The 11,552-nt window shown below is 37.8% G+C and overlaps 1 protein-coding gene across 2 annotated transcripts in view; it reads right to left on the minus strand.

Annotated features, from left to right (window-relative positions):
• Positions 1-11,253, minus strand: part of VIRMA (vir like m6A methyltransferase associated) — a 59,964-nt gene extending 48,711 nt beyond the window's left edge. For both annotated transcript variants that reach the window (XM_045861090.1, XM_045861089.1), the window contains exons 1-2: positions 11,138-11,253; positions 2,500-2,615 (exon numbers count right to left, since the gene is read on the minus strand). In XM_045861090.1, coding sequence (XP_045717046.1) covers positions 2,500-2,615; positions 11,138-11,200 — 179 coding nt within the window. In that variant the 5' untranslated portion in view covers positions 11,201-11,253. The remainder of the gene's footprint in view (positions 1-2,499; positions 2,616-11,137) is intronic.
• Between the last annotated feature and the right edge of the window lie 299 nt (positions 11,254-11,552).

Below are 11,552 nucleotides of genomic sequence, written 5' to 3' on the forward strand. Positions count from 1 at the left end.
ATAAAGTTGTTTCTGCAAATTTCGTGTTTGGAATTATTAAGACATGAATAGGTCTAGCAAGGTAGTTCAGTGGGTCTGAGTGTCATCTTGAATACATCTTGATACCAAGGTTGTGGGTTTGATCTCTAGGCAGAGAACATACAAGAAGCAACCACTGAATGCATAAATAAGTGGGACAAACTGATGTCTCTCTCCCCTCTGCCTTCCTCTCTCCCTCTCCAAAAAAATCAATTAAAAAAAACATTTTTAAACATAAACAGCCATCTACCCCAAAGAACAGCTAAGAAAAAGGAGAGATAAGAGGGAAAAAGTAACAAATACTCTTATTGCAGCTACGGTAGAGATCCAACTGGCCTGCTATAGTAGCCAGCCTCCAAAATGGCCCCGAAAGACTCCTGCTTTCTGATAGCCCTGTGTAGTTCCCCCACACGCACTGTACCGGCAGAATATATAACAACAAAAAAAAGAGAATAAAAGTGACTCACTTCTGATATTAAGTTATAAAACACAGTGACTGTGACTTCCTTTTTGGACATGCACTCTTACTCTTGGATTAGTAAACTCTTGGGGAAGCCATGTTGTGACACAAGCACCCCACAGAAAGGCTCTCCTGGCAAGGAATTGAAATCTCCTGCCAACAGCCATGAGAGTGAGCTTCTAGGCTAATTCTCCAGTCCTAGTCAATCTTCTGCAGCCAGGCCCATATCTTGACCATAACCTAATGAGGGAACTTGAGCCAACTAAGCTATGCCTAGGTTACTGACCCTTAAAAATAGTGTGAGATAATAAATGCTTTACTGTTTTAGGATGTTAACTTCACTTAATTTGTTATGTAGCCATAGATAACTAATAGAACTTTTTTGACCAAAAGCAGTACAATGAGAGTAGACTGCAGGATACACTATCATTACTCCTTTCCCATTCTACACACATCTCCTTTTATAGGAAAAGTAGAAAGAAATTATAAAAAAAGTAAGTTTTTATTTCCTTAAACATGGAAAAAAGATATGAAAGCAATCGTGATGATGTCATTATAAATATTAACCATTCTTATTGCTTTGTTTTGCATTTGTTTTACTTTTGAATAACCTGAAAACATTTGAATATTTTTTTAAAGATTTTATTTTCGTTTTTTTTAAAGATTCTATTTATCTGCTTTTAGAGAGAGGGGAAGGGAGGGAGAGAAGGACAGAAACATCAATGTGTGGTTGCCTCTCGCACACCCCCTACTGGGGACCTGGTCCACAACACCCAGGCCTATGCCCTGACTAAGAATCAAACCAGCGACCCTTTGGTTCACAGGCTGGCACTCAATCCACTGAGCCACTCCAGCCAGGGCCATTTGAAGATTTTATATGTACTTCTACATATAACCAGCTACTTTTCACAGTTATGAAGAAATGAGCCCTTAAATTTTGAATCTGTACAATAACACTCACAACTAAAAAGCTTCTTTAACTCATTCACATAAAAAAAAATGAGTTACCACAGCATTCACATAATAAAATGTATTGATATATAATTCAAATCAAAAGATGATGAAGATTATTCATGTTACAACAAAGACCAAATTCCTCTATTTTATGTCAGTTATAATAAAGTTATCAACTCCGAATCAGTGACCACATCTAACATTTTATTTCCCACAGAGCCTAAGAAAGAGAAAGCCTCAAATAATAAACTAGCTAAGTAAAGCTAATGGTTAATGTGAAGCTACATATTTTCAAAACGACACATGTATCAGGCCAAGAAGATTGTCATTAAATCAGGAAAACTGATTACTATAAAATAGTGTAATAAAAAAGTAATAATAAAAATGTATTTCTAAATACTCAGACTAATTCTTATTTATTTTCAAGAAAAAAAGGTTAAAAATACTTCACCTACTACATTATGCCACCCTAGAATACTTTGGAGCTATTATAAACCTGTTTCTCTAGTTTTAAAAAAAGGAAGACAAATTTTAAGATTTTATGTATTTATTTTTAGAGAGAGGAGAAAGGGAGGGAGAAAAATATCAACGCGAGAGAAACGGTGATCGATCTGGTGCTCTCACATGTCTTAACCAGGGACCAATGCAACCCAGGTATGTGCCCTGACAGGGTTCCAACTGGCGACCTTTCATTTTGCAGATAACACCCAGCCAACTGAGCTACACAGATCAGGGTAAGAAAGAAAATTTTAATCTAGTACTTAGGTCAAATAATTATTCTTTTCAAGTTTATAATGATACATGGATTATACAGAAAACCTAGAGTCACTTTACAAAGCAACATAAGTATTACTGAATAAAGTTTTAGGGATTTTTTTTTAACTTACAAAATATTACTTTAAAATTTTGCATTTATGAATATGTTTCTACTGAAACCTACACGATTTTATTAACCGATGTCACCCCACTAAATTCAATAAAAATTCTAAAATAAATAAATTACAAAAAAATAAGAGATCTGTTTCAAGGAAAACCTTTAGTCCAAATACTTTGAAAAGTTGACTTACCCATATGCTCTATTGTCAGGCAGGCTGCTATGGGCTCTTACTCCTGGGGGTATGACTCGGACTTCATTGATATAAACCACACATGGAAAACGAACCACATCTATATGAGAACTTTGCTTTAAAAAGGTGGGGGAGAAGGACATATTGTAAGCAAAATACTTTGTCTATTCAAAATTTATCCATCTTCAAAAAAATTTACCTATCTTTAATTTTTCATTCAAAATGTCAAAAATAATCTTAAAATAAACTCCGTATCATTAAAACACTGTTATTCTGTTACTTATAATGCCATATAAATCACTCTTTAAAAATAGCTGATGATAAAATGTACCTGGTTAAATCTCTATATGCATAACAACATTTTTTACAGCACATTTTCCTCCCTGACGTTTTGTTTAGGCCAGTACAGACCTACAGTCCCTTACTGAAAACCTGTAAAATCAAATACTTTTTCAAATCCGGACCTTTCAGATTTTTAGAAAGGTATATAATACAAATACTGCTTATTATTTAACACCCCCAGTGGCTTCTGGAACAATACCTTGTAATCAAAACAATATTTCTGTCATCACATATAGAAACAATTCTATAGGCAAAAGGTGGAGGGAATAGGGGACATTTGTAATAGTATCAACAATAAAAAAATTTGAAAATAAATAAAGTTTCTAACTAGCATCATGTCAGTTCAGATCAGACTACATGACCAAATGAATTCAGGGCAGGTTTCTCTGCCATTTTAGAATTTCTGAATTATAGGTAAGGGATTGTGGATCTGTATTAAACTTAACATACCAAAAAATATCAATGGAAGCCATATAGATACTGAATAGTTGGGGTAAACCCTCTCTGAAATTTAAAAAAGAAAAAAAATACACAAACTAAGTTTATCAAACAAAAGAAATGGATAGCATAAATGTAGTGTATACTTATTTGTTATCATCTGACATAAAATCAAACAAAAGAAGCTCTTGTGATCAATAATTTTAAAACTTTTCACATTGTTTTTAGACTATTTTTCATCAACTTTTCCTAGCAATTCAGCCAACCATCAGAACCTAGTGGTTAAAGTTCACAACGGGAAGAATGGTTCATATTATTTGCACCAAGAAAGACCAAGTCTTCAGTCTCTCAAAGCAGCAAAGAATATCATGCATATCAACACACCAAAAGACTGTTAAATTTGTCTTTCCTAAAATATAAGAGGATGACTTCCCAATTTTGCAATTTAAACTCAAAGATTATAATTAAATATATAGGGCCTAGAAATCTTAATAAAATGTTTACTATTCAAATGCTTTCAAGTCTCAAAGACATAAATGAAACAGGGTGAGTTCAGAGTAAGTCTGACTGATAGTTGTCTTCCAATGCCCATTTTCTTCTTCCTGTAGAGAAACCTGAGCTGGGCAGAAGTGACCTAAAGACCAATGTGAACATGATTACTAAATTCTGATAAATGGGATGAAAATGAAAATCATACAAGCAACTCTGGGTCAAGTCCTATAATGGGAAGGCTTCAACTTCAGAAAACTCCTTCCACCTCTTCTTCTAATATTGTTGCTTTTCTAGAATATATAAGTTATGATAAGCTATTATGAACGAAGGAGTCAATACTCTAAAGATGGCAGGGGAACAGTACAGAAGAATGTAGAGCTGTCATATTGGCCCTAGAATACTTAAAACCAGATTACTGAAAGAGAAAATCCATCATCCAATCCACTATCATTCTGACTTTTGTGACAGCAGCGCAACTTGTATCCTAATTATTAAAAATATGCTATAGGTATTCAACAAATACTACAATAGACTTACATAAAAAAGCATTTTGCCTCAAACTTTGGTGCTATGTGTCCTTCCAATAAGGAACTCCTCTACTTAAAAAGTCTACTGCAGTCATGTGTTACTTAATGATGGGATGCATTCTGAGAAATGTGTCATTAGGTGATTTTGTCACTGTGCAACATTTAGGGGCTGTGATGAACAAAATAATAGATTAAGTGAAGCACAAGAAAAACTGATGCAATCAAGAGATGAATAAACACAAGATGTATGAATTTCCTGTTGGCAAAGCACAGCATACTGTTTTTCAGCAAACTTTTTATAAGTAGAAAGAGTATACTCTAAAATAACTAGAAGTATAATATAATAAATACATAAGCCAGTAATATTATTTATCATCAAGTATTATCATGTATTATGTTTATCATGTATCATGCACTGTTTGTTATCATGTTTATTATCATGTATTATGTACTATAGATAACTGTGCTATACTTTTACACAGCTAGCAATGCAGTGGGTTTGTTTACACCAGCATACCACAAACACATGAGTAATGTGTTATACTAGGAAGTTACAAGAGCTACAACACTAGGTGATAGTAATTTTTCAGCTCCATTATAATCTTATAAGACCACTATCATATATCCAGTCTGTTGCTGACCAAAACGTTTTTATGCAGCATGACTGTACATAGAAGCTCCTTTACTTAAATGGTTATCAAGTCTCATTAATACTTACAAAAGCTTAGAACAAAAGTTTATCAATTCTATCCTCCTCTACCCTGCCTACCACTAATTAATGGGTGGTTTTAGTGGTTAGGAGATAGTCATCGTGGAACTATAGAAATGAACTTAAGGTTTTACAAACAGCCTTTCAAAATCTATTTTGTCTGTAAACAGGAGTTTCTGTATTAGGTACTACCACTATTATTCAATAATTATTTCTACACATTTATTAAATGTTTATCATGTTCCAAGTTACATAGGTCCTATGGCTACAATGACAAGACAGTCTCTGCCATTAAGGAACAATCTGTTGTGACAGACAAATACACTGCTTTGATACAGATACACACAGGAAACTATGAGAATTCATAGGGGTACTTACCTAACTCAAATTTGTGGGGGTAAAAGAGTATCGGGAAGGTTTCCCGAAAGAAGTAGCACCTTAGCTAATTAATTCCTCAAGAAAACAATCAGTGGAAGAGAAGGAAGTTTTCCAGGCAAAGGAAGAAGCACACACAAAAGGAAAGCAAGCAAGAATTTGGAAGGGTCAAGAAACTGCGAGTGTAATTCACCACAATTACAGGGCAAAATAGGGGCGTGAAGTAGCACAGAGTAGCCAAGTACAATCAATAGAATTACAAGAAATAAGATTTTCATCCACTTCCAAAAGTCAACTCAAATCCATTATGTCCATCTACAACCTCTCTCCTGAGCCCCAGACCACTATATCCAACTGCCAACTGGACATCTCCATTTGAATGTCCCTCTGACACCACAAACACAGCAAGTCCAAAACTGTACTCTCCTATATCAGTGACAGCACCACCATCCACACAATGGCAAGGACAGAAATCACTATCATCCATGGCTTCTTCCTCGTCCTCTCTCACCTAAATCATTCACCTAAACATCCATCAAGTCCTATCGATTAAACCTCTAAATAGCTTCCAAATCTATGTAATTCCCTCCATTCCTGCTGTCATCCCTTCTAGTTCTATACACTATGCACATTAATCTAAAAAACAGCAATAGGATCCTAAATGGTTTTGTGCTTCTTTCTTGCTCAGCTCCAACTCATTCTCCTATTGCAATGTGGTCTCTCTAGAATGTATATCTCATCCCTGCTCCTTACTATCCCCAGGCCGAATTTCTTTCTTTTTGTTTCCTCATTCTTGACCAAAACACTTTATTCTACAACTTCAATATCCAATATGAATTGGAGTCCATAACTTTGTGAACTTCTCACCTAGCTCTTGTAAACAGTTGAGTCTACGTTTTCAGTCTCCATCATCAGGAAGGATGCCTAATTCTTCATCCGTCCACTGGGAAGGATCTGGATATAGGAAGTGACCCAGCACAGCTTTTGAGTCGTGCCAAAAGCGCCTGAGAATCCAGAATCACATGGTTGCACTGAAGAACTTGGCCTGGTTCACCTGGGATCTGGTGAGCTAAAGAAACTGTCTGTACCGGGGCTCAAAGTGCACACCACCACCAGCATGACGGACTCCGTTTCCAGGGGCCCACATCCGTGGAGGCCTCTGAAGAGGCTGCCTCCACCGCACACAAAAGGCACCACCCGCATCACAGTGGACATGCCTGCCCAAGTCAGGCAAATTTCTTGATCTTAAAAGCAAGTATAGTCCCTTTTCATCACTCCAAATGTATAACCCAACATGCTCTTTTTCATCTTTAGCATGCTATTGTGTCTACTTAGAATCCACCCACGCTCCTCTGTTCTAATGCCTTTCAGATGTCAACCTCCTCCCGAAGGATGAGCCAGATCAAGTCTGAGTAGGTGCCTCTTCTTTATACTTCCAAAATCTCCTATCAAATTAAATTGTAGTCACCTCTTTTATCTCTCCCATTAGACTGTTGTTTCAAAAAGACAAGAACCAAGTCTGCGTTTACTCATATTCATAGTGCTCAGTGTGTTAATTTAATGATTGAAGGACTTTTATTACTTGCTTAGTAAGAGTTTATTACATTGTGTTTTCAGAGTTTAAATTACAATGAAGTAGGAGCTTAAAATACCCAGAAAAAAACATAAACCTAGGAAACAGACTGAACATCATAGAAGGGTTATTGTATGATTAGGGAGCTAACAGAAATGTGAAGAATAGATTGGTCAGATTCCAAAACTGAGAGCCACATCTATCCATTCAGAAGGAGTCATTGTGTGTTTAAAGGTCACAGTACAGATGTCTCCCCTTCTTTTCTAAGGGTAAACTAAGGCTATCTCATCTATTCCTACCATTTTCATGATCACTTCTGTTCAGATGAGTTCCAAATTGGTTTCTTAAAAAAACTCTGAAATGAAGTAGGACTTTCTAGCATCAATCACTCTCATAGGACTTAATTTTAACCCAGCAATTCCATTCTGAAAATAAAGAAATAATTAAAGATGTATAAAATAATTTAGCGTCAACAATATCACATCACTGTAAAAAGTCAGAAGCCTAAATGCATAAGAATTTAATATATATATAGCATTACCACTTAAAAAATAATATGCAGCCTATAAAAATGATTACACAGACTGTCTAGGGAAGGAAGCAGGATGGCTTGGGGACAGGGATGAGAGAAAGACTTGCTTTTTATTGTATACCCTTTCGTACTTTTTGAATTTGTACCTCATCCATGTATTACCAGGTCAAAAAAAAAATAAATGTTTCAAATGATGCTTGCTTTTAACAATGTTACACAGGGGTACTTCTTTATTTATAAAGATGCACAACACATCTTTAGGTAAAAAAATATAACACAAGACAATATTACATTATCAGTACATTAATGTGGGTGATGGGTGCATACATTTAAGCATATATATTTACTAGAGAATGTGGGAAAAAAATTTTAAATTAATGATAGCTGGGACTAAATGGAACTATGAAAGCCTTTGCTTTTACATTTTTCTATAATAAAATTTACTAACATAACATTTATTTCTTAAAAAGTGGAAGACAAACCACAAACACAATTTGCAATTCATTCAGTGCCCTCAAACCTCTTTAAGAATTCCCCTTGTGAAACCTGAATAAACGTTTGTCTTCCCCACCAGATTAGAAACTCCTTTAAAAGCAAGGGCAATGGCTTTTGCTGTTGCTGCTGCTTGTATTGCCCCTCTTAGAGCTACACCTCACCTTCAAAAGCAATTTTCATAGATAAATGTTAAACAAATCCCCAACTTTCTACTGTGCAATTGTATCTTTTTTAAAAATATTTTATTTATTTATTTTTTTTTTTTTAGGGAGGGGAAGGAAGGGAGAAACAGAGAGAAGCATCAGTGTGTGGTTGCCTCTCGCGTGGCCCCCATTGGGGACCTGGCCTGCAACCCAGGCATGTTCCCTGACTGGGAATCCAACCTGCGACCCTTGGGTTCGCAGCCCCACTCTCAATCTACTGAGCTACGCCAGACCAGGCTGCAAATATATCTTGTATACCACTAAGTACATCAAAAACTAAAATTAACTTGTTCCCCTCAAACTCACTTCAAACCCATTTCCAGACTTTTCTATTACTCTCAATGGCCCCACAGTACTTTTATCTCTAAAACATGAATTCTATCATTTTTAGCTATTCATTCTTCCTCAAAAGATCACTTGCCATCCTGTCAGTTTTACATCCAAAATTTCATTATATCTATCCTCTCCTAATTAGTTCCACAGGACACAGCATGGCACTGCTTTAAAGCCAAGAAATCGGCCCTGGTCAATGCGGCTCAGCTGGTTGGAGCATCATCCCATGGACCAAAAGGTCTTGGGTTCAATTCCCAGTCAAGGCACAAGCCTAGGTTGTGGATTCAGTCTCCAGTTGGGGCTCATCAATCAATGTTTCTCTCGCTTGCTCTCTCTCGCTCTCTCTTTCTCTCCCGTCCCCTCTCTCTAAAAATCAATGAACAGGTCCTCAGGTGTGGATAACAAAATAAATAAATAAAGCCAAGAAATGTGTGCCAATATGTCTTTAGGAAAGTCACATAACCTCTCATGCTATTTCCTCATCTACATAACTTATCTTTCAAAATTGATAAAAGGATTATATATGTCTTTAAGTTGCCAAAGCACGGTCTTGCACAAAATAGTCACTCAATAAATGATAATAATGATTGCTGCCCATTTGTTAACTCCAGTCTTCATTACACTTCTCACCTTTTCGTCCTGATTTGCCACCTCTAGTTTTTCTAAACCATTTTAGGTATTACTCATCAATTAATCTACCTAATGTGTTTTACTAATCATACAATTTCCCAGCTCAAAAACTACAAAATAGCCCATTTCCTACAAAATAAAGCCCACACTCCTTTGCTGAGGATTCAACAACTTCTATGATCCGGTTTCAAACTGCCATTTAGGTATCACTTCACACTGCTGTTTTTGGTATACAGTATAGAGATTGACTACTCCAGGAGAATGCCCTCCTGTCTATCACTGTGGAACATATCCTGTTCCACAAAAGGCCAATTTCATATGCCAACTGCCTTGGTGAACCCTTCCTTGATACTTGCATATGAAAAGTGATCTCTCCCTTGTCTAAAATCACATAGCCCTTATTTGAACCACTAAAGGGACCTAAATAAATATTGATTGAGGTCCTAGTATGTCAGAAAGTGATGGGCATTTTGGAAATAAAGGTGATAGACCCCAAGGAATTTCCACTGTCTCTTTTAAGCATCCATCACATTCTAATTTTAATCATACTATTGTGGACAGAATCCCCAACACTTAGTTATAAATTCCTTGAGAACCAACATCTCAATATTCCGTATCTACCCACAAACCCCTACTTCTCCCTCAAGACTCAGTTCAAATGGGATCTCTACTAAGCCTTTTCCATTCACTGCCAGAAGGTATTTACTACCATACTTGGGGTCCTAGCCTCTCATGGTCCTCACTGTTTGTCTAAGAATGAACAAATACTAGATTCTTAAGTATATGGTGAATGAAAGTCAGTTTTCCTAAACTAAAACACTACTACACTAATTCATCATATGCTTCTTGCTTTCATTTTTAATTGTTCTCTATTTCTGTATGTGACAGGTTTGTTCTGATGCAACTACTGCCATCGTGAGTCTTCCATCGTGAGTCTTCTAAAGCCTCGCTGGGTTTAGGAAAGTATTGCCATTGAACCGAGCTAACTGACCTACATGAAATTAAGACCACAAATGAGTTCACTGTTAGTAAAATATGCTGAAGTTTCCGAACTTTTTATTTTTACAGACTTACAAACCATCCGTTAATTAGAAGAACGTTGCTGACTTTTTATTTTGTCAAGTAAAACATTAAGATACAACCACTACCCACTATCATCACTATCTCCAAAAAAAAATAGTTCCCTAAAGTGATTACATTTACACTGAAAGAAAATGTGGGTTCCGAGGTTTTTTAAATTTCTCTGTGGACTTGGTTAAGTTCACTCCTGACCGGCTTTTGAGAACCTTTAGCTATCTAGCTATATACAATTTACGTATTGCAGAGCCAGTAAGACATTCGGTGGCGCTCAGTTTATTACGAAAAGATTACTCCACAATTCCCCACCCTCACCCATCAAAACGACTGACTGACTATACTACAGTTTGAAGATTATCTCAGTTTCCCTGCAAATATTTCATATCCTAACGTTTGAAATCTTTCCAAGAGGAAAGTATTCAAGTTTCAGGACAAACTGGAGAGCGCCGCAATCCTAAACCGAATGAGTGTCACATCTGGGCAACCTAACTCCCGTTAGAAAAGGTACCTACGAGAAGGAATTTAGAAATTACGAAGCCGACGGGACCTGCCCCATCTCCTTAACTACTGTCAAACACAAGCTGTCTGAGACCCCCTCCCAGACTCCACCTGAGGTAAACCTGAGAACCAAGACATTTTCAAGGCCTAAAGCTGAGGGGGGACAAAAAGAGCAAAGCAACAGTACAGCCAACTCAATCAAAGACGCGGAGATCTAAGATAATTCAGGGAAATGAGCTGGCCACCGGGGCCCTCCCTCAGACGTGATGCCCACACCCAGCTGGGGGGAGGGGGTGTGTATGTGAGGAATTCAAGCGGCCGCGGGCAGGAGGAAAAGTCGAGGCTTGCCTAAGGATTTTTTGTAAGGGTCCCAAAGTCGAGAAGCAGGGTTGGAATCAAGAATCGAAGGCTTACCTCAGCGTTCGGGTGTTTAAAAGTATCTAAAAATAGCAGTTCCATCCCCGAGTCCACCGCCATGTTTGCCGAGGGCGGGAGACAGCGGAGGACTTCCGGGGCAGCCCAATAACCTCGGCGATAGCGGCTCTGGAGAGGAATAGACTGCAGCACTTCCGGCGACCGGAGCGACAGCGCCTCAAACTTTGGCCTATCCGGAAGCGCCGGCCCCGCCTTCTCCAGCGCGGCGGAGACGCCTTCTGAACGCCGAGAATGGCTGAGAGAGAAGAGGGAGGTTCTACGGTGGCTCCAAGGGTCCAAACCCTGTCGTCCTATCGCGTTACAAAGCCACAGCGGCCTCAGGGTGGCCGAGGGCGGAGCAGGCTTTGTAGTGAGTGGAGGTGGAGGTGGGGTGGGGAACGCTTCCGCTTCTGGA

The sequence above is a fragment of the Phyllostomus hastatus genome, unplaced genomic scaffold (assembly GCF_019186645.2).
Source record: "Phyllostomus hastatus isolate PE091 unplaced genomic scaffold, TTU_PhHast_1.1 phas_scaffold_21, whole genome shotgun sequence".
NCBI lineage: Eukaryota > Metazoa > Chordata > Mammalia > Chiroptera > Phyllostomidae > Phyllostomus > Phyllostomus hastatus.